The 19,945-nt window shown below is 36.8% G+C and overlaps 1 protein-coding gene across 2 annotated transcripts in view; it reads right to left on the bottom strand.

Annotated features, from left to right (window-relative positions):
• Atp6v1a (ATPase H+ transporting V1 subunit A) overlaps nucleotides 1-19,945 on the bottom strand; it is a 52,823-nt gene that overhangs the window by 19,384 nt on the left and 13,494 nt on the right. For both annotated transcript variants that reach the window (XM_042676993.1, XM_042676995.1), the window contains exons 2-8: nucleotides 11,993-12,089; nucleotides 9,918-10,046; nucleotides 6,348-6,562; nucleotides 5,969-6,106; nucleotides 5,178-5,329; nucleotides 1,836-1,998; nucleotides 924-1,032 (exon numbers count right to left, since the gene is read on the bottom strand). In XM_042676993.1, the coding sequence (XP_042532927.1) occupies nucleotides 924-1,032; nucleotides 1,836-1,998; nucleotides 5,178-5,329; nucleotides 5,969-6,106; nucleotides 6,348-6,562; nucleotides 9,918-10,046; nucleotides 11,993-12,077 (991 nt within the window). In that variant the 5' untranslated portion in view covers nucleotides 12,078-12,089. The remainder of the gene's footprint in view (nucleotides 1-923; nucleotides 1,033-1,835; nucleotides 1,999-5,177; nucleotides 5,330-5,968; nucleotides 6,107-6,347; nucleotides 6,563-9,917; nucleotides 10,047-11,992; nucleotides 12,090-19,945) is intronic.

The following is a 19,945-nucleotide window of genomic DNA, read 5'->3' as shown; positions in this document are numbered from 1 at the left end:
AACCTAATAGACAATAAAGTCTATGAAAGTTCACATATGTAAATGTTTTGCCTATTTTTATCTTTTTCCCAATAAATGAAAACCACTAGACCACATAGAAATACTGATTCAAGAATTTTATATTCAATTAAACTAATATTAAACTTAAAGGCAACAGAAGACCAAACTTACGAGGAAATAAAAAAAATCAACAACATAATTTCCATGGGCGTTTTTTGAAGAAACTTCCAAAAGGTAAATTTAGATAAACAAAAAATAAATGGATAAACTGTAGTCAAAGCACTGTCGGCTAACATTAACTCTGTTTTATTGAAGGTCTACAGATAAAAAAAATACTTGTTTATTATTTCAGAATAGAATATAAACAATAAATCCTGAAAACAGAAAAATTAAAGTACTGAAATCTGGGATAAGAGTGGAATAAAGCTGGAACACAAAGTATAAGCTCACACTAATTTTCATATCTTTTATATCTACACTCAACATAATAGTAATTTAAAGCAAGTTATAGAAGTATAGGTATACTAAAAGGTAGAGCAGGAAGTAGAGCTGTGGCTCAAAGTGGTAGAGCACTAGTCTTGAGCAAAAGAGATCAGGAACAGCACCCAGGTCCTAAGTTCAGACCCCACAACCAACAACCAAAATTAAGTTAAATTAAAAAGGTAGAACAATGGCAAAATATATAATATAGGAAAAGGTAGATATTCCATTTTATGATCATTAAGAAGATCAAGACAGCTTTATTTATAAATGTTATGCTTCTGTATTTGAGAGAGACAGTAACTATTTCTTAAAAGCTAGGAATGTGATTCTATGGAAATACAATGTAAATGAAAGAGAAGTTCTTTGAAAAAGGATAATTTGGTGCTAGTGTTAATATTAAGAACAGATGTTACCTGTTTTTATTCTAATTCATAACTTACCAGTATAAATAGAGGCTTCTCTAGCAGCAACAGGCATGTTGGAGGTATTAGCCACCAATGCTGTCCTCTTCATGATGGACTCCACCTTCCCATCAACTTCCATAGTGAGCTAGGGGTAAAGAAATACATTAATGAAGCTAAGTGCCGGTGGCATAAGCCTGTAATCCTAGCCACTCAGGAGGCTGAGATCTGAGGATCACAGTTCAAAACAAGCCCTGGTAGCAAAGTCCATGAGACTCTTATGTCCAATAAACCACCAGAAAACTAGAAGTGGTACTGTGGCTCAAGTGGTAGAGCACTAGCCTTGAGCTGCAGAGCTGAGGGACAGCGCCCAGGCCTAGAGTTCAAGCCCCACAACTGGGAAAAAAAAAAAAAAAGAAGAAGAAAAAAGGAATACATTCATGATCCTCCAATTTCTAACTGTGGCATTCTAGTTCTCCCCTCTTTTGTTTCTTAACAGCCTGTCATATTTAATCCCTCTACTTGGTATTCACAAAGTAACATTCCCCATCACTCCAACCTTTCCTTTCTGCTCCAGAACACTGTTAAGAAGATAGGTATATCCACAACATTAAGAAATCTGTTACTTTCTAAAAAAGAAATTATTACTATAGTAACCTAGCAGATCACAAAACCTATATGAAGTTCACAAGCATAAATGTTTTGTCTGTATTATCTTTTTTCCAGTAAGTGAAAACGGTGAGATCCACCAAAAAAAAAAAAATCTTTCAAATGTTCAACTTTAAAAAAGTCAAATTCCTTTCACCTACTATACAGATTGATCATAAATATTATCCCAAAAAAGACCCTGAAGAAATGAGAGCTTTGCTCTGGACACAACACAAATGTTTAATTGCCAATGAAGATTGATATATTGTATATAATTTCATTTGAAGCCGCCTATATACAGACCTCTGGGAAGTCCCGGAGAACTTCAGACATCTCATTTCCTCTTTCACCACATCCCACATAAATGATCACATCGCTATTGGAATACTTGGACAAAGACTGTGATATCACTGTCTTTCCACAGCCAAAAGCCCCAGGGATTGCAGTAGTTCCTCCCTGCACACACCTAAACAAAGACAATAAAGGATGGATTACTCTACGTGCTAAGAAATGCCATAGTCCCTCCCCCACAGTATAACCCCTGCTTTCACTGTATTTGATGTCGGTATCATTTGTGGAGGGGAAGGGGAAAAACAAGTCGTTTAAATAAGGATACAGGTGGACCCATTGCAACAATGAGATGTACAAGTTGTCATGTCGAAAACGAACTTTACAACTTGGGTGGGAGGGGGAGGGTTGGGGGGGGAGGGAGGATGGGAAGGGATGGGAAGGGTAAACAAAGGAGGAGGCTACAATGCTTGATAAGAAACTATCTTGACCATGTAATTGTAAACCCTCTGTACAGTATTTTCACAATAAAAAAAATACCATAGTAAGTAGGTAAGTGACACACATCACACACACACACACACACAGTGCTAAGAAATACCATAGTAAGTAGGTAATTGACACACATCACACACACACACACAGAAAACAAAAACCAAATTAAGGGAAAAAAGGCCTTTCTTTTCTTGTCTGTTTGCTACTGGGGCTTGAATGCATACTGACCAGACAGGTACTCTACTACTTGATCCAGCTCTGACCCTACTCCAAAATATTTTTATCTTTACATACACACACACAAGACATATAGACATAGATATAGTAATTACCTCCTTTTTTGTGCTTTAACAGTGTATGTTTTTACTAGTAGTAATTGTCTCTATCATCTACTATAGTTAAAAAATGAAAGTATATCCCATAAGGCAGTAAGAGGGGTATGAAAAATAATAAGATACATAAAATAGTACTAATGACATTCTGAATGCTTAAATAAATTAGTTTAGCCGGGTGCCAGTGGCTCACACCTGTAATCCCAGCTACTCCTGAGCTGAGTTCTGAGGATTATGGTTCAAAGCCAGCCCGGGCAGGCTGGTTATCTCCAATTAACCACCAGAAAACTGGAAGTGGCTCAAGTGGTGGAGCACTTGCCTTGAGCTGAAGAGCTGAGGGACAATGCCCAGGCCCCCCAGGCCCAGAGTTTAAGTCCCCGCTCTGCCCCCCAAAAAAAAGTTCATGAAAAGACAACAGAGGAATTAAAAAATTTTAAATAAGAATAACTTTTGAAATTTGTCCCCTTGTAAGTTTATGCTTTGGTTGTTTAAATCAAGCCCTATAAAACTATAAAAATTTAGCAAGCAGAGTTTTATTATGGTGTTAACTCATTTCCTTTTATCTATTCATTACTATTCACTAAGACTAAAACCCGTGCTTGGAAGAACCAAAAAACAGCCAATTAGTTATGTTTCTTTATTTTCAAAGATCAAATTCCAATGGGATAAACTAATGAAATGGAGTTGTGATTATGGTAGCATTTAGCAGCTACTTTCAAACTTTCTAAAAAGTTGCAGTGGAAAATGAAATACTGTTTAGGGAAGAAAAAAGTGGACAACTGATCCAAGTGTGGTGAGAGAGGATGAGCCTTGGCAAGAGAAATGGAATTTAAAGCTAAACAAAGAGTCTGTAATTTTTTTTATTATAAAAATCATAGGAGCCAGGCACTGGTGGTGGCTCACGCCTGTAATCCTAGCTACTCAGGAGGCTGAGATCTGGCTCAAAGCCAGCCTGGCAGTAAAGTTCCCATGAAACTTACTTTTTTCCTCACTTTTTTTTTTTTTTTTAAATTGTCAAGGTGATGTACAGAGGGGTTATAGTTACACAGGTAAGGTAATAAGTACATTCTTGTCAAACTGGTTACCCCTTCCCTCATTTTTCTCCTAACCCCCGCCCCCTCTGCACCATGAGACTCTTATCTCCAATTAACCATTCAAAAACAGGAAAGGGTGCTGTGGTTCAATTGGTAGAGCACTAGCCTTGAGCTCAGGGACAATGCCCAGGCCCTGAGTTCAAAGTCCCATAATCAACCAAAAAAAAAAAAAAAATCACAGGAAATTTGCATTCTTAATCATAATAATGATTTTTCAATATAAAGTGAATATATGCATTAAAATGTTTTTATCTCCAAAACTTTCAGTGTGTTTACTTGTAGATTTATAGGCACACTGTAGCTACCACAATGTTTCTCTGGGTCTGGCTTACTTTGCTTAACATAATTTATTGAAATGAACTACATGAAATGGAAACGAGGTTTTTTCTTTTGTTGCTGTTTTTGCTCTTTTTTTTTTTGGGTCCGAACTCTGGGCTTGGGCACTGTCCCTAAGCTCTTCAGCTCAAGGCTAGCACTCTACCACTTGAGCCATAGCGCCACTTCCGGCTTTTTTCTTTTTGCTTATGTGGTGCTGAGGAATCGAACCCAGGGCCTCAGGCATGCAAGGCAAGCACTCTACCACTGAGCCACCTTCCCAGCCCCGCTGTTTTTGCTCTTTGTGTTTGTTCATTTATCTGTCTTTGGGAAGGTAAGCAGTGGGGGGACACAGAAATGGTAGGGGACAAAGGGTGAACAAATACAGCAGTGGTACTCACTAGATACTATGTTGAAAATTAGAGCAAGGGAAGGGTTAACAATGTTCAAAAAGAGATGTACTCTTTATCTGACATATAACTGTAACCTCTCTGTTCATCACCTTCACAGTAACAATTAAAAATGCATTAAAAAAATGGAGAAGAGCATACTATAACTTAAGATGGTTGGCAGCATAGACTAGTTGATATTAGGAATTACCCATTTGTAGTAATGCAAACTACTAATTCTAGGACAACTTAAGAAAGATAGTTCTGGAGATGTTATTTTATAAAGTTTTAGAAATAATGCTTTCTGGGCTGGGAAGGTGGCTCAGTGGTAGAGCGCTTGCCTTGCATGCATGAGGCCCTGGGTTCGATTCCTCAGCACCACATAAGCAGAAAGAATAAAAGCTGGAAGTGGCGCTGTGGCTTAAGTGGTAGAGTGCTAGCCTTGAGCTGACGAGCTGAGGGACAGCACCCATGCCCAGAGTTCAGGTCCCATGACCGGACCCAAAAATAAATAAATAAATAAATAAAATAGAAATAATGCTTCCTGTTTACCTCTGTGGGGAAGGGCTTTTTTTTTTAAGCAACAAATAAAGGCATTTTTACTAATTTACTATTATTATCCAGATATAACTTATTATACCATTAAATGCATAAAACTTCTACCTATAAAGATAATGAAACAATAAACACATAAAATAACAGGGAAAACTCCAAGAAGCATATCAAACTTACGGGAAAAGGGCATCAAGGACTCTCTGGCCAGTCAGCAAAGGATGATTGGCCGGCAGCTTCTCAGTGACAGGCCGAACCTGACGGACAGGCCATACTTGGACCATACTGAACTTCTCTTTCACATCTTCAAACTCAAGCTCCAAGACAACATCCTATAACATCACAGCAAGATTTTAAGTATGGCTGAATTTGTTATTATTTCTTCCTCCAAAATTTAATTAACCTCAGATTCCTCTTGGGGATATATGAACAATAAATGAACAATACAGTTTTTCATGTGAATATGTATGGTCCTACTTTAAAAAAAAATCAAGTGAGCTGGATGCACGCCTAGAGTCCTAATTACTCATCAGGAGGCTGAGATATGAAGATTAAGATTAAAGCAGGAAAGTCCTTGAGAATTAATCTTCAACTAACAAAGTTCTGGACTGGAAGAGTTGCTCAAATTGTAGAGCACTATCTATAGCAAGAAAAGTAAGCAAGAACACACAATTCTCAGCTCAAGAACTGGTACTAGCACTCACACAAAATTAGTAGGCTATTTTATAATATTTAAACCAAATATTTACAAAAGCAAAAAGGTAAAAATATGATACCATTTGAGTTCACTGAGTGCACTACTCAAAACTCCAAAGTTCAAGGCTCCCTAAAAATCTGCATGAATTTTAATTGCATTATATACTTATGTATATAAGCCATATATCAAATATCAATTTAACTGTTTAGGAAACTGTGAAACTAGTACATTTAAACAGGGCAACTGTGGGGAATAAAATAAAAATGATCCTTACAGAGGCATCATAATGCCCAGCTGGAGCAATGTAAGTGACAGTTCCTCTGTTTCTTGGAGGTAACATAATTTTGTGTTTGATAAGTGAGTTCTCATCAACAAATCCATAAATATCTCCACCAGTGATATGACTTCCAACCTAGAGGATAAATACATTTACTGTTTAATGTTCAATAAACATCAGATAGACTCACCTATTTCCACATCATAAATCATTGTCATTATAAAATGTTAGTTCTATAAACACACTAATGCATTTAAGCAAATTTAAATTGTGCTTTTGAAGTCTATTTTATTTGAACCAAGAGTATAAAATAATTCACTTAACATTGATTTTACATTCTTTCAACAGCTTTAGAAATTCGTGGTGACAGACATACCCGTAGATTCTTGCTGGGTGTAAATTCCCATTTGATATCTCTGCTAAGAGCAGAAACATTTACTCCTCTGGGAATGTAGATACTTTGTGTCTGACTACTGATATCCGACAAAGGTCTTTGAATACCATCAAAAATGGCTCCCATAATTCCAGGACCAAGCTCTACTGACAGAGGTTTACCAGTGCGGAGTACAGGATCGCCAACAGACACACCAGCTAGAAACAGTAGTTGAGGAAAATTTACAATAGAGTTTGAAGATACTGTACTACTAACAGGAAATAAAAGTTTAAAATGGGAATGACACTTAACAGAATTTAACATTTAACAGAAATTTCCAAACCTCAGTTCATAGCACCTTTAAAATTTTAGTAATATTTTCACAATGTCCTAAGGCAAGATATGACTAATAATTTTATTAAAGTTATACCTAAACAATATACACTCTAACAACTGAGTAATCAAAAAACCAGAAAAACCGTATAAGCTAAAACACAAAAGGGTATTAATTTTTGTTCTAAATACTACATTTTGTATGAACAGAAAAATGTATATGCCTTATTGGACACTGTGTAACATTCAAACCTTACAATCAGATTGAAAACCCATTCCACAATGATTTTCACCTATTTGCTTTTTAGCAACCACCAAAATGCAGCTTTACAAAGATAGGACACCACTGTAATGAAACTGCTCATTATCTTAACCTAGACTTTTACGTAGTGTCTAACAAGCTATCTAATAAACCTAGGCTGACCTCAAAAATTTCAAACATCCTCAGTACCATATGAGTTTGCTGTTGGTTACCCAGAGTGCCTTTCCACACTCTTGGAACTACAGAGCTAAAAATAGAGGACCAAACCTCTCAACAGCCACCATTTCCAACATACTACTGAAGAATTCCAAGACCCTAAAAAATGAAAGTAGTATCTGCACAAACAAAAGCTTAAGAACCAAGGAAGTACCTTTGAAAAGCAAAAGAATATAACCTTCTAATAAACATGGTGAATCCATTATATTCTCCAGTATTTGTTGAAGTAAAATCAGTACAACTATTTTTGAGAGCAATTTAATAATATCAAAATTAAAAATGAATACAATTTTACCTAGGAATAAAACATCTATGAATTCAAATCAATTACACTGCAGCACTGTTAATAACAGCAAACAATTATATTAATCAAAATTTCTATTAAGAGATTATTATATAGTAGACCCATGAAGGAATTCTATTTCTCTATGAAAGAAAAAAAGAACTTTGAGGAATTGCTCTAGAAAAGATACTTGATATTGATTATGAAAATTTTAAATCTACAATATTTAAAAAAACTTTTCAGTGAACACTCCTATTCTACTGTCTGATTTTGCCAGTAAAATTTTACAGTATTTGATCACTTTATCTACCTATCTTCTGAAATAGTTGGGTTTATTTTTGTTTTTGTGTTTTGGTCATGGGGCTTGGACTCTGGGCCTGGGCGCTGTCCCTCAGCTCTCCAGCTCAAGGCTAGCCCTCAAACACTTGAGCCATAGCACCACTTCCAGTTTTCTAGTGGTTTATTGGAGATAAGAGTCTCATGGACTTTCCTGCCCGGGCTGGCTTTGAACGGTGATCCTCAGATCTCAGCCTCTTGAGTAGCTCGGATTACAGGAGTGAGCCACCAGTGCCCGGCTTGGGTTGTTTATTATTTTTTGGGGGTACGGTAGTGAGGCCTTAACTCTGGCCTAGGCGCTGACTCTCAGCTCTTCAGCTCAAGGCTAGCGCTCTACCACTTAAGCCACAGCACCACTTCCGGCTTTTTTCTTTTTTTGCTTATGTGGTGCTGAGGAATCGAACCGAGGGCCTCATGCATGCAAGGCAAGCGCTCTACCACTGAGCCACCTTCCCAGCCCCCTTAAATAGGTTTAAGTGGAAAAAAAGAACAAATCTTGTGGGGAGAGAATATGTAGCTACAGTAATACAGTTTAAAAGCTAGAAAGATCATAATTAAAAGGAAATGAAAAAAGTGGCTGTGTGTGTGTGTGTGAAAGAGAGAGAGAGAGAGAGACAGACAGACAGACAGAGAGACAGAGAGACAGAGAGACAGAGAACTGGTCAGAGAAGACAATAAAGGTAGGGAGGATTGCTGTTATATATGTTTTCATTTATTACAAATCTTCAAATCATGAAAATCATAGATTAAAAATGGGCTAGAGTGTATCTCAGGGGTAGAGTGTATAGCTCTGGTTCAATCACTAGTATTTCTGAAAACAAAAATAAAAGGTAAATGCAATATAGATTGAATAGAAAGTAAATGAAATAAAGTTAAATAAAAAAATCCTTTCTGTTTAACATCATTTCATGCCTATAAAGATGCTGGGTTTTTGGTTTATTGTTTTTGTGTTTTTAAATTTCCTTGTTGTTTCTTTATGGCAGTATTGGAGTTTGAACTCAAAGTCTCTCAGCTGAGTGCTCTATCATGTCCCTAGCCCTTATTTATTTATTTATTTTTAGACAATTTCATTTTAGCATCCAGTATTAATACAGGAGAAACAACTGTCACTATGCTGTTTTATTTTTTCAACTTTGCTATCTATTTTTAGTTTACTTGTGGTGTTAGAGATCTAGAGCCTGTACAAGCCAGACAAGTGTTCTACCACTGAGCTATATCCTCAGTCTAAGAATACATTTAAGAATGCCAAAAAGGGTTGCAAAACAAAACCTGAATACCCAAACAATTAATACTGATCTTGAAAAGTAAAAACATATACATGAATGTCCAAAAAAGAGATTCTTCTTCATAAGGCTTAACTCTTACCTCTATTTTTCACAGAAAATTAAAAATAAGTATTATGTTTAAAATACAATACTCTGGTAAAGAAACAATAAGGATTTCCTACTGCTAAAGCTGTAATATAGTATATCATCTGATGCTACTCAGTAGAAAAGAGGACTACTGATTGATTAACTATAACTTTATTAAACAGAAACCATGACTGGGGAATTTTTTGGGGGGGCGGGGTCTGGTCATGGGGCCTGAACTCTGGGCCTGTGTGCTGTCCCTCAGCTCTTCAGCTCAAGGCTAGCGCTCTACCACTTAAGCCACAGCACCACTTCCGGCTTTTTTCTTTTTTGCGCACCACTTCCGGCTTTTTTCTTTTTTGCTTATGTGGTGCTGAGGAATCGAACCCAGGGCCTCATGCATGTAAGGCAAGTGCTCTACCACTGAGCCACCTTCCCAGCCCATGATTGGGGAATTTTAAATACACAAATCAACAGCTTTTTAATTTGTCTTCTACAATATGCAACTTTCTGGGGAAAAAAAATCAATTGGATCCCCCTGAAGTTTGTAAACCATTGAAACATTAAAAACAATGGAAATTAAGAGCATCATACTAATTTAGTAAAATGAGAGTACCACTTCTGAATGTTTTCCTCCTTTCCTTTAATATATCCCTATATAAATCATATCTTTTCCATGACAGCAATATTTCATGATTCTATTATCATTGGTTAGTGCTGCTTCTACCTTTGGTTTGAAAATCCTTAATTTTATCACACAGAAAGTGGCAGGAAATGTTACAACAAAAGGATACATGTTTCTTCATACACTTGAATAGTAGCCATGTCACCTTCCAGTCGAATAATCTCTCCAACCAACTCACTGTGGCCCACTCTCACTAGCTCATACATGGCTGCACCTGCCATGTTACAGGCTGTAACCACTGGAGAGGAAAAAGAATTTGGACGATGTAAGACTCTCCCATTTGGTGAATAATCACAGATAATTTTAAATCCCAATAAATCAAAAAGCTTGCCCATTCATATACACTTAAGATGAAAATCCTACTATGAAAATATTCTTATAGTTTTACATGAATATGTGTTCTTATTATGATACAAAGAGGTAAATTTGTTAGGCTATGGGTTACTAATATAAAGGAAACGATTTTCGAATGTTTGAAGTACTATATGCAAACTCTGCTAATATTGGGGTACATTTTGATCAATTCAGGCTACTATAATACATGCAGTAACAGATTTTAGAACAATAAAAAGACTATTAAATTTGAATAAAAGTTTTAGAATGACACACAACCAGTTGCTATGTTATAACCATTGCCCTTGACACGTAATATTTAAAAGCAGTACCATTACTTTCTAATATTTTAAGTCTGTGATTCCTAAATGGGATATGAACTTTTTGATAAACTACTGATAGCTTCTAGTATCACAGAAAAACTCCCACATGCATCTAAACACTTTTTTAAAATTTAATATTTTACTGTTATTATAAAAGGTGATGTACAAAAGGATTACAGTTACGTAAGTCAGGTAAAGAGTACATGTCTTTTTGGACATTGTCACTCCTTCCCCCACTCTCTCCCAGAAAAAGACTTCATTAAACCACAGAACACTTATGACTGGTCACCACGACTGTACAAAATCCCAGTTAAGGATCTCTACTTCTGCTGGGCTCACACTTGTAATCCTAAAATACTCAGGTGGCAAAGATCAGAGGATTGTGATTTAAGGCTAGTCTGGGCAGAAAAACTTCACGAGACCCCATCTCAGCCAATAAAAAGTTGGGCATACTGGCTATACCATCTGTCACCTCAGCTATATGGGAAACATAAGTAGGAGAATCATGGTCTAGACAAGCCTTTGTGTAAAGGCCAGACCCTATTTGGAAAAAACAAACAGCTCTAAAACAAACAAGCTGGAGATGTAACTTAAATGGTATAGCACATACCTGGCAAAATGAGTTCAAACAAACCAAGAGTTAAACATAAAAAGAATTACTATTTCTTATAAGTACTGAGCCAGATTTAGATCTTACAAGCTTATTATTATGCTGTTAAATAAGCAAAAATTAATTTTCTGAAAAGGAAGGAAGACTACTACATTTTTGGAAATGAAAGAATAATTCACTGGCAATATGTAGGCAATATTTCAGTACAAACTACTAAATTATCAATGCTTAAATCAACTGTATTAGGAAAATTGAAAATTTATTCCATAAGTTCTATTACAATTAGTATATAATTAAGTTACATTGAAACATAACAGAATTAAATTTAAAAGGTTGTTCTTTTTCTCTAAAAGTTCTTGTTTTCAGTTTGTCTGTCTAAAGACATTTATGGTATTTTGAGGGGAAAACAGTTCCTCTGAATGACACAAGAAATTGAAAACAGCAGAGTACTAGTTGTTCATACTTGTAACACTAGCTCTCACAAGGCTGAAATCTGAAGAACACTGTTTAAAGCCAGCCCAGAAAAAAAAGTCTGTGAATCTCCATCTCCACTTAACTAGCAAAAATTTGTGGAGTAGCCAGATGAGTAATAATTTTATTGTTACCATTTCAGGTAATGTATACTCATATTTTTAATAAGATACACAGGCAAAGCATTAAAAACCAATAATACTAACACAAGCAGGACACCAAAAATAGCATTTAAATAATTATCAAATTTACATGATCAATGTTAGATGATATCTTATGATAGAGGTATTATATTCCAATCCTATAGATACGATACAATCTTTTAAGAACAAACAAAATTTATATAGGTAGGTAGACAGGAATTTATGTATTTCTACTTAAAATACCTAGAAAAGACATTAATCAAATCAGGAATCCTTACTTTTGAGATGAATATATATTACTTACCAGGTCCTGAGACCCCATGCACATAACCAAATGCACTTTCATTGTCTTCATCAAGTATTTTCGGTAGCTTAGAGAAATCCATCATGTTGATTCACCTCTGGAAAAAAAATTGTTATTACAAACCTTAAAACAAAAGAACTAGGGGCTGGGAAGGTGGCTCAGTGGTAGAGCACTTGCCTTGCATGCCTGAGGCCCTGGGTTCGATTCCTCAGTACCACATAAGCAAAAACAAAAAAGCCGGAAGTGGTGCTGTGGCTCAAGTGGTAGAGCGCTAGCCTTGAGCTGAAGAGCTGAGGGACAGCGCGCAGGCCCAGAGTTCAGGCCCCACGACCGGACCCCAAAAACAAACAAACAAAACAAACAAACAAACAAAAGAACTAATATAGGTGGCTAACTCTCATCTTTCAGGTACTTTTGAGCTAATACTCCTTGACAACATCTTAACATAAAATACCAAATAAAACTGTTACAATTCAGTTAAAAATAACCTCATTCAGCCGGGCGCTAGTGGCTCACGCCTGTAATCCTAGCTACTCAGGAGGCTGAGATCTGAGGATCGTGGTTCAAAGCCAGCCCGGGCAGGAAAGACCATGAGACTCCTATCTCCAATAAACCACCAGAAAACCGGAAGTGGCGCTGTAGCTCAAATGGTAGAGTGCTCGCCTTGAGCTGAAGAGCTGAGGGACAGCGCCCAGGCCCGGAGTTCAAGCCCCACGACCGACAAAAAAAAAAAAAAAAAAAAAATAACCTCATTCCTGGATGCTCTGTGGTTATATATTTTAATAATAAAATTATATCTACATGTTTCATATTCCATAGGGAATGTCAAGGAGTTCTGCAGAAATTACAGAATCTTTCCAATGACTTATTCCAGTCCTAAAATGCCCTCTGTGTAACTTCCACTCCAACAATTATTAATTATTCCACATAGCCTCACTCTTTCTAGAGTGTTCTAGCTAAATACATCCTTCAGGTCTCTATTCAAGGGTCACTATCTTCATAGTCTGCTCTACCTCTCCAATTAAATTTGTGGCACCTATATCCTCCCTGGTTATTTTTTATCATTGCATTTTTCACAATGTAAAATATATATATTTATATGCATATAAGTTTATATGCATATAAATATATATATTTATATATATACATATATATGGTATATATGCCACCGATGCCTGATCATGCATGTATATTCTATCTTGGGCTTTTTTTTTTTTGGGGGGGGGGGGTCTGGTCGTGGGGCCTGAACTCTGGGCCTGGGCACTGTCCCTCAGCTCTTCAGCTCAAGGCTAGCGCTCTACCACTTGAGCCACAGCGCCATTTCCGGCTTTTTTCTTTTTGCTTGTGTGGTGCTGAGGAATCAAACCCAGGGCCTCATGCATGCAAGGCAAGCGCTCTACCACTGAGCCACCTTCCCAGCCCTGCTATCTTGGGCTTTTGACTAAGATAAAACGTGAATTTATCTAGGAGTATTTTTCCTTTTTTAGTAGAATACACAACAATTAAAAAAAAATTCACTTCGCTGGACATTCGTTTTTCACACCTGTAATCCTAGCTACTCAGAGGGCTGAGATCTGAGGATTGTGGTTCAAAGCCAGCCTGGGCAGGAAAGTCTGTAAGACTCTTATCTCTGATTAACCATCAGAAAACTGGAAGTGGCACTGTGAATCAAGTGGTAGAATGGTAGCCTTGAGCTGAAGGGCTGAGGTACAAAGCCCAGGCCCAGAGCTCAAGCCCCATGACTGAAAAAGAAAAATTCACTTCAACCTCTAACCTACTCTAACCTATAGCTGTACAATCTGAAAAACTCAATGAACTATGCATATTCAAACAAAATCAATGACAAATCTGAAAAGGCAGAGTACAGAGGAATTTTAGGGCAGTGAAGTCATATGATATTATAATGAGTGAATACACACCATTACACATTTCCCTAAACACACAGGACACATAAGAGTGAACTCTAACATAAAGTATAGACTTCTGATAATATGAGGTATCAGGTGTATTACTCTGTTGGACAATACTGGTAAAGGAGAAGGCTATCCTATGTTTGGCAAGGAATATATGGAAAATCTCTGTACCTTCTATTTAATATTGTTGTTAACCTAAAACTGCTTGAAAATAAAGCCTTTTAATTTAGGTTACAGTCAAGAGTGAAAACAAAGATTAAAACCACACAGAGAAATGGGAAGTCTTGTAATTAGGCAGATATGAGAGGGGACAGAAAAAATGCCAATAACTTATTGACAGTATTGGTGGTAAACAGAGACTAGCAGCAGGTTGATTGCTATTCATAAAGCTGAAGGTAGGGTTCAAATAGTTGGAAATATTAGAAAAAAAAAAAGGCCATGTACCAGCCATCCATGTTTCAATAGAGTAAACATTTTGTCTGTCTCAGTAAAAAAACTCAAAGATCAATAGTCAAGAAAAGAAGTAAAGGGAAAATTAGCTTATTAAGACTTTTGACTTCCTCAAGATGCAGAAGCCATTTAGTAAAAGCAGGGATGAACTGAAAAAGACATAAATACAAAGACATAAAACAGGATTTTCTAGAAACTACAAAATTATAGAGAGAAAATAAATCCTTTCTGAAAAACAAACTAAAAGCAAAAGAATTGAAGGAATGACTTAAGTAATGGAATAATCCAAGAAGCAAGTTCAAGGCAGCTTTGGGTTCAATCCCTAATACTACCACTTAAAAAAAAAATCAGTCCAGAACAATCAAAGATTTTCTTTGACATCAAAGAATCACTTGACATTCAATCAGACTAACTTCCTCCCTAAAGACAGTATTTCCTCTATAGCATTCATGACACATGGTCATCTGTGGAAGCAGCATGAGATCTTGAGTCAGTAGACTTGGGATCATATTCTAGTTCCATTAATAACATGCTGCAAAGGAAAACTTGGACAAATCAAAGTCTCATTATTTTAACGTACCTTAAATCTCAAGTCTTGTTTCTTCGATCTTTAATATCTTTATTTTTATTGAAATGAAGAAAAATACTACCACTTATTCAAGTTGTGATTAAATCACAAACAAATCGGCATCTCAATTTTTAAAAAGTCATTTACTCTTAGTTTTGCCTCTCTAAGACAAGCTAAAGGCATTTCCTGGCCATTATTTTTTTTAATGGAGCAATAAAAATAATTAATCTAATTGTTGTCTAAGTACTGCTAAGACAACACTTGTCTGAAAAGTACCACTTCTTGTGGATGATTTTTATTTGAGAGAAAGAGACCAAAGTTTTGAGTCAGATAAGTTGAGTTTGAATTTGTAACTGTTGGCCTTCAGCAAATGAAATTCTGTCACCGCTTTGAGTCTTAGTTTCATCAGAAAAATCTAACAGCAGCCAGGCACTGGTGGCTCATGCGTGAATCCTAGCTACTCAAGAGGCTGAGATCTGAGGATCACGGTTTAAAGTCAGCCTGGGCAGGAAAGTCCGTGAGATTCTTATCTCCAATAATCTACCAGAAAACCAGAAGTGGTACTGTGGCTCAAGTGGTAGAGCCCTAACCTTGAGCTGAAGAGCCTCGGGGCAGCGCCCAGGCCCAGAGTTCAAGCCCCACAACCAACAAAAAAAGAAAAAGAAAAATCTAATAGTGTTATGGTGAAACACCTAATAATATGCCTAACACAAAATAAAAATATCAGTGACTAACAAGCTAATTCTACAAATACTAGATTGCCTATTTTCTAAATTAGCATCTATCTGAGCCAAATCTAACCATTTAGCCATGATGTATATTGTATATTTTACCATACTTTTATTTTCTAAATCCAAAAGGATTTTTAGTCATCAATGATATTTCTGCTGCTATATGGGTAGAAAAATCAATGGTTAGTCCTTCTTCCAATTATCTTCTGGCATAGTGATAAAAGACAGGTAGCTAAAATCAGGTGAGATGTGTGTTCTTCTAGAACAGTACAGTACAATTTAGAATAATGCAGAGCAAAGTTATCTAATCTAGACTAGGGCAGGATGAGTGTGACTGAAAGGAAGTTAAACTAAAACTAAAATGTTAAATGAGGATGCATTAGATCATGTAGCAAAGCATTCCAAAAGACAGTTCAAGTATCCTGGGTTCAGGAAGGTGGTACAAAGAATTCATGAGGTAAAAACAGTGCCTGTTTTTGTTTTTGTTTTTAATTAAGTATTTATGTACCTTCTCTTTAAAACCAAACACTTCAAGTGTTTGAGCAATCATTAATGGAAATTAAATGGGTTTGTTCATGATTAACTGTCTTGTGGGCTTCTCAGTCCACTAGAAATCCTAGCCACGATGGAAATTTTGAAGAACCTACTTTTTTTAACTTTATAATTTTTTAGGCATATATTACTTAATTTATGCTAAAAGTAGCAAGAATTAGGAACAGTGACATGAAACTAGTAAGAGAATCAAGAGCCTTAGTGATCATTCAAAATTTTACCTACAGATGATTTTATCAGACCCAAAACCTTTTTCATGGGAGTGGATGTGTGGCTCAGGCAAACGAGCAAAAATGACAGATACAGAGTTTGGTCTCAGATTAAAAAAGAAAAGAAAAATGAAAAAAATTTTTCCTCTGATAAATATTCTCAAATAGAAAATCAAGATGATTGTTTTGGTGGTGTTGGGAGAGAAAATATGACATTTAGCTTTTTTATCTAGTTCATTGTAGAGAAGTGGTTGCAAATATACCTTAAAACAGTTCTCACATCTTTCAAAACATACATATATCAATATAATTATTGAAAACATGTTTCCTTTTTTGTGTGTGGAGTAATGAATAGGGTTTGAACTCAGCACCTATGTTTGCTCGACAAGTGCTCTATTATTTGTGCTACACCATCACCCCAATTTTGCTTTTTATTTTTCCAGTGGAGTCCCATGTCTTTGCCCATGCTCATCAACAGACTGTAATTCTCCCACCTACTGCCTTCTAAGTAGGTGGCAACACAGGCACCAAGCCATCATGCCTGGCACTTTGGTTGGGATGGATGGGGTGTCCTTACTAACTACAAATCTCTGCCTTTTTGAGTCTCTGACATTACAGGCATAAGCCACCATGCCAGAGCTATCAAAAATATCTGTTTTGAAAGCATAAAATTCCAAGCACTGTTGTCCATTCTGATGTCTTAATATATTTAAATTTTAACCTCTACTACCACAACAGACTTTTACACATGCTGTGCTCATGCCTAAAATGTTCATTCATTCCTCACATCTCTCCATGCTTTATTTCTATTTATTGTGTCTCTGTTCAAATGTTCCAGTCCCAAGTTGCATTCCCTAAAACCCGTTTCCCTCTTCCCATTGTCATTCTCAGTTCACAGCACTTATAACAGCTGAAAGAACATAACTTTTCTTTTTAATTTACCTATTTATTATCTATGTCCTCATTAGAAGGGTAAGCATAAGGAAAGCAAAGAAAATAAACATAAGTAACAGTTGCCAAATAATTTCTCATCCTCTACTATCACATCAATTTCACAAATGGAAAAACAAAGCATGGAGAGTTTAAGTAACTACCCAACATAACAACACTAGTAAAAGATAAAGGTGGGATTTTGAATGCAGGCAGCTAGACTTCAAACCCTACGCTTGTTAAGTACTATATTCTCCTGCATCCTGAATTAAGGACTTCTATGCTTTCTATTATTGGTATAAAAATAGCTTTAGTATAATATTCTCCACCAATTTTTCCCACCAAATATTTTAGACAAAATATTTTTTAAAGTAAGTTATGATTCCTATATAATCCTCCTTCCTCCAGAGGTAGGGAATATCTGGACTGTGGTCCATATAAGGTTCTCCAAGGCTGGGAAGGTGGCTCAGTGGTAGAGGCTTGCCTGGCATTCATGAGGCCCTGGGTTTGATTCCTCAGCACCACATAAGCAGAAAAAGCCGGAAGTGGCGCTGTGGCTCAAGTGGTAGAGCGCTATAGCCTTGAGCTGAAGAGCTGAGGGACAGTGTCCAGGCCCAGAGTTCAGGCCCCACGACTGACAAAAAAAAAAAAGGTTCTCCAAATCATTTGTTATACGTTAGACAAAATGTATGATTCTCACCAGCTGAATGCAGCAGTCTGTCTATACTGACGATTTTGTATATCCCCGAAATGTTAGAAATATCCAAAGAACTCTTGGCAGAAAAAAGTTTTCCCACTCTTATACTGGAAGAGCTAATGAGAGGATGGTCACAAAGATAATGTAAGACACCTAAGCAAGGTAACACTGGAGCTATTGTGGTAGACATTAGATGCAGTGCTCAGACCCACCTTCAAAGAAGAGTGGATGTAATCCATAGAGAGCTAATAGCTGTTAGCCCTTTGTTTCAGCCTCAGCTGCAGAGGGCTGCCTTGCCCACATTCACCCCTTCCCAGGGCATCCTGTACTTGGTAAATGAGCAAAGAGTAGAAAGACTGCCAACACAGCCCACATGGGATATTCTTACTCACTCCATTTCACCCTGTTGGTTAAGCTAAGGCTTTATTAAGTGGACATTTGCATTTTGACTGTTTCCTTTGCTTAACTCTTCTTCCATCCCATTCCTTTTGCATATTATTAATCTCTAATTAAACATTGTTACACAGACTCTTTCTTGGTCCCTACATCTAGAGAACTCAAAAAACTGAAATAGTGGATGACCTGTAAAACTACTCCTTCAATAACTGAAAGTTAGCTCACACTTGAACCACATATTTTGGTCTGTTTCATGCATTAGTTCTCTTGTGTTTATTTATTTATTTGATGGGCCTGGGTCTTGAACTCTAGGCCTGGGCACTGTCTCTAAGCTCCTTTAGCTCAAGGCTAGCATTCTATTATTTTGAGCTACAACACCATTTCCAGCTGGTGGTGTAGTGTGATTAATTGGCAGTAAGAGTCTCATGGACTTTCCTGCTTGCTGGCTGTGAATCATGATCCTTAGATCTCAGCCTCCTGAGTAGCTAGGATTACAGGTGTGAGCCACTGGCACCTGGCTTCTTGTAATTATTTTGTGAAGGTGATAAGGAATCCAAACATGGATTAAGAAAACAAGTCACGTAGAGCATGGGGCAATCATCTTTAAGTCTGGTCCATAATCTGCCAAACCTTTTATTTCTAAAAGGAACTCGCTGTTCCTCATCCTTCACCTTAAACCTTACTGTCCACCAATAGTAGTTAAGGATTCCTAAGAGTCTATTTAGTTTTTAAAGTACTACTTTATGGTGGAGTGGGAAATGATTTCCTATGTCCAGGACTTTCAGGCTTGAACCTCTAACAGTTAAACATTACAAGAAAGTTCCAGGACTGACCCAGGGTAATAATAAGCTGAAGCACTGAACTTTGCAATTCCCATGGCACTGACAAAAGGGTTCCTACTTCTCAATGTTTTTCCATCAAATGATCCCAATTACAAACAAATCTCCTACAGTGCCTCAGAATCTGGAGCAGAAATAGGGTGCTTCAGGAATCTATGATAAGCAGAGAAATTTCTTGATAAGAATTTGTACGTTCTCTTAAATCCAAACAAGTTTCTTGCTCTACTCATCACATAAAATATCTGCACTATAAGAAAAAGATTGTCTGGGCACTGGTAGCTTACACCTATAATCCTAGTTACACAGGAGGCTGAGATCTGAGGATCACAATTCAAAGCCAGACCTGGCAGGAAAATCCATTAGACTATTATTTCTAATTAACCATTAAAAGGAAAAAACAAAAAAAAGCAAAACAAACAAACAGAAGTAGAGCTGTGGCTCAAGTGTTAAAGCTGTAACCATGAACACAAAAGTTCAGCATCCAGACCTTGAATTCAAGCCCCAGGTCCAGCACACACACACACACACACACACACAAAAGAAAAACTAGGCATTCACAAACAGTGAGACAAAGGAGAATAGTCTTATGAGTGCATCTGATCATATAAAATAATATTTATCAATATGAACTCCAAGAAATGGAAACGAGTTTTTTTTCTTTGTTGCTG

Source organism: Dipodomys spectabilis, unplaced genomic scaffold (assembly GCF_019054845.1).
Source record: "Dipodomys spectabilis isolate Male_0828 unplaced genomic scaffold, ASM1905484v1 ptg000032l, whole genome shotgun sequence".
Taxonomy (NCBI): Eukaryota; Metazoa; Chordata; class Mammalia; order Rodentia; family Heteromyidae; genus Dipodomys; species Dipodomys spectabilis.
This window is presented reverse-complemented; position numbering and strand designations above follow the sequence as displayed.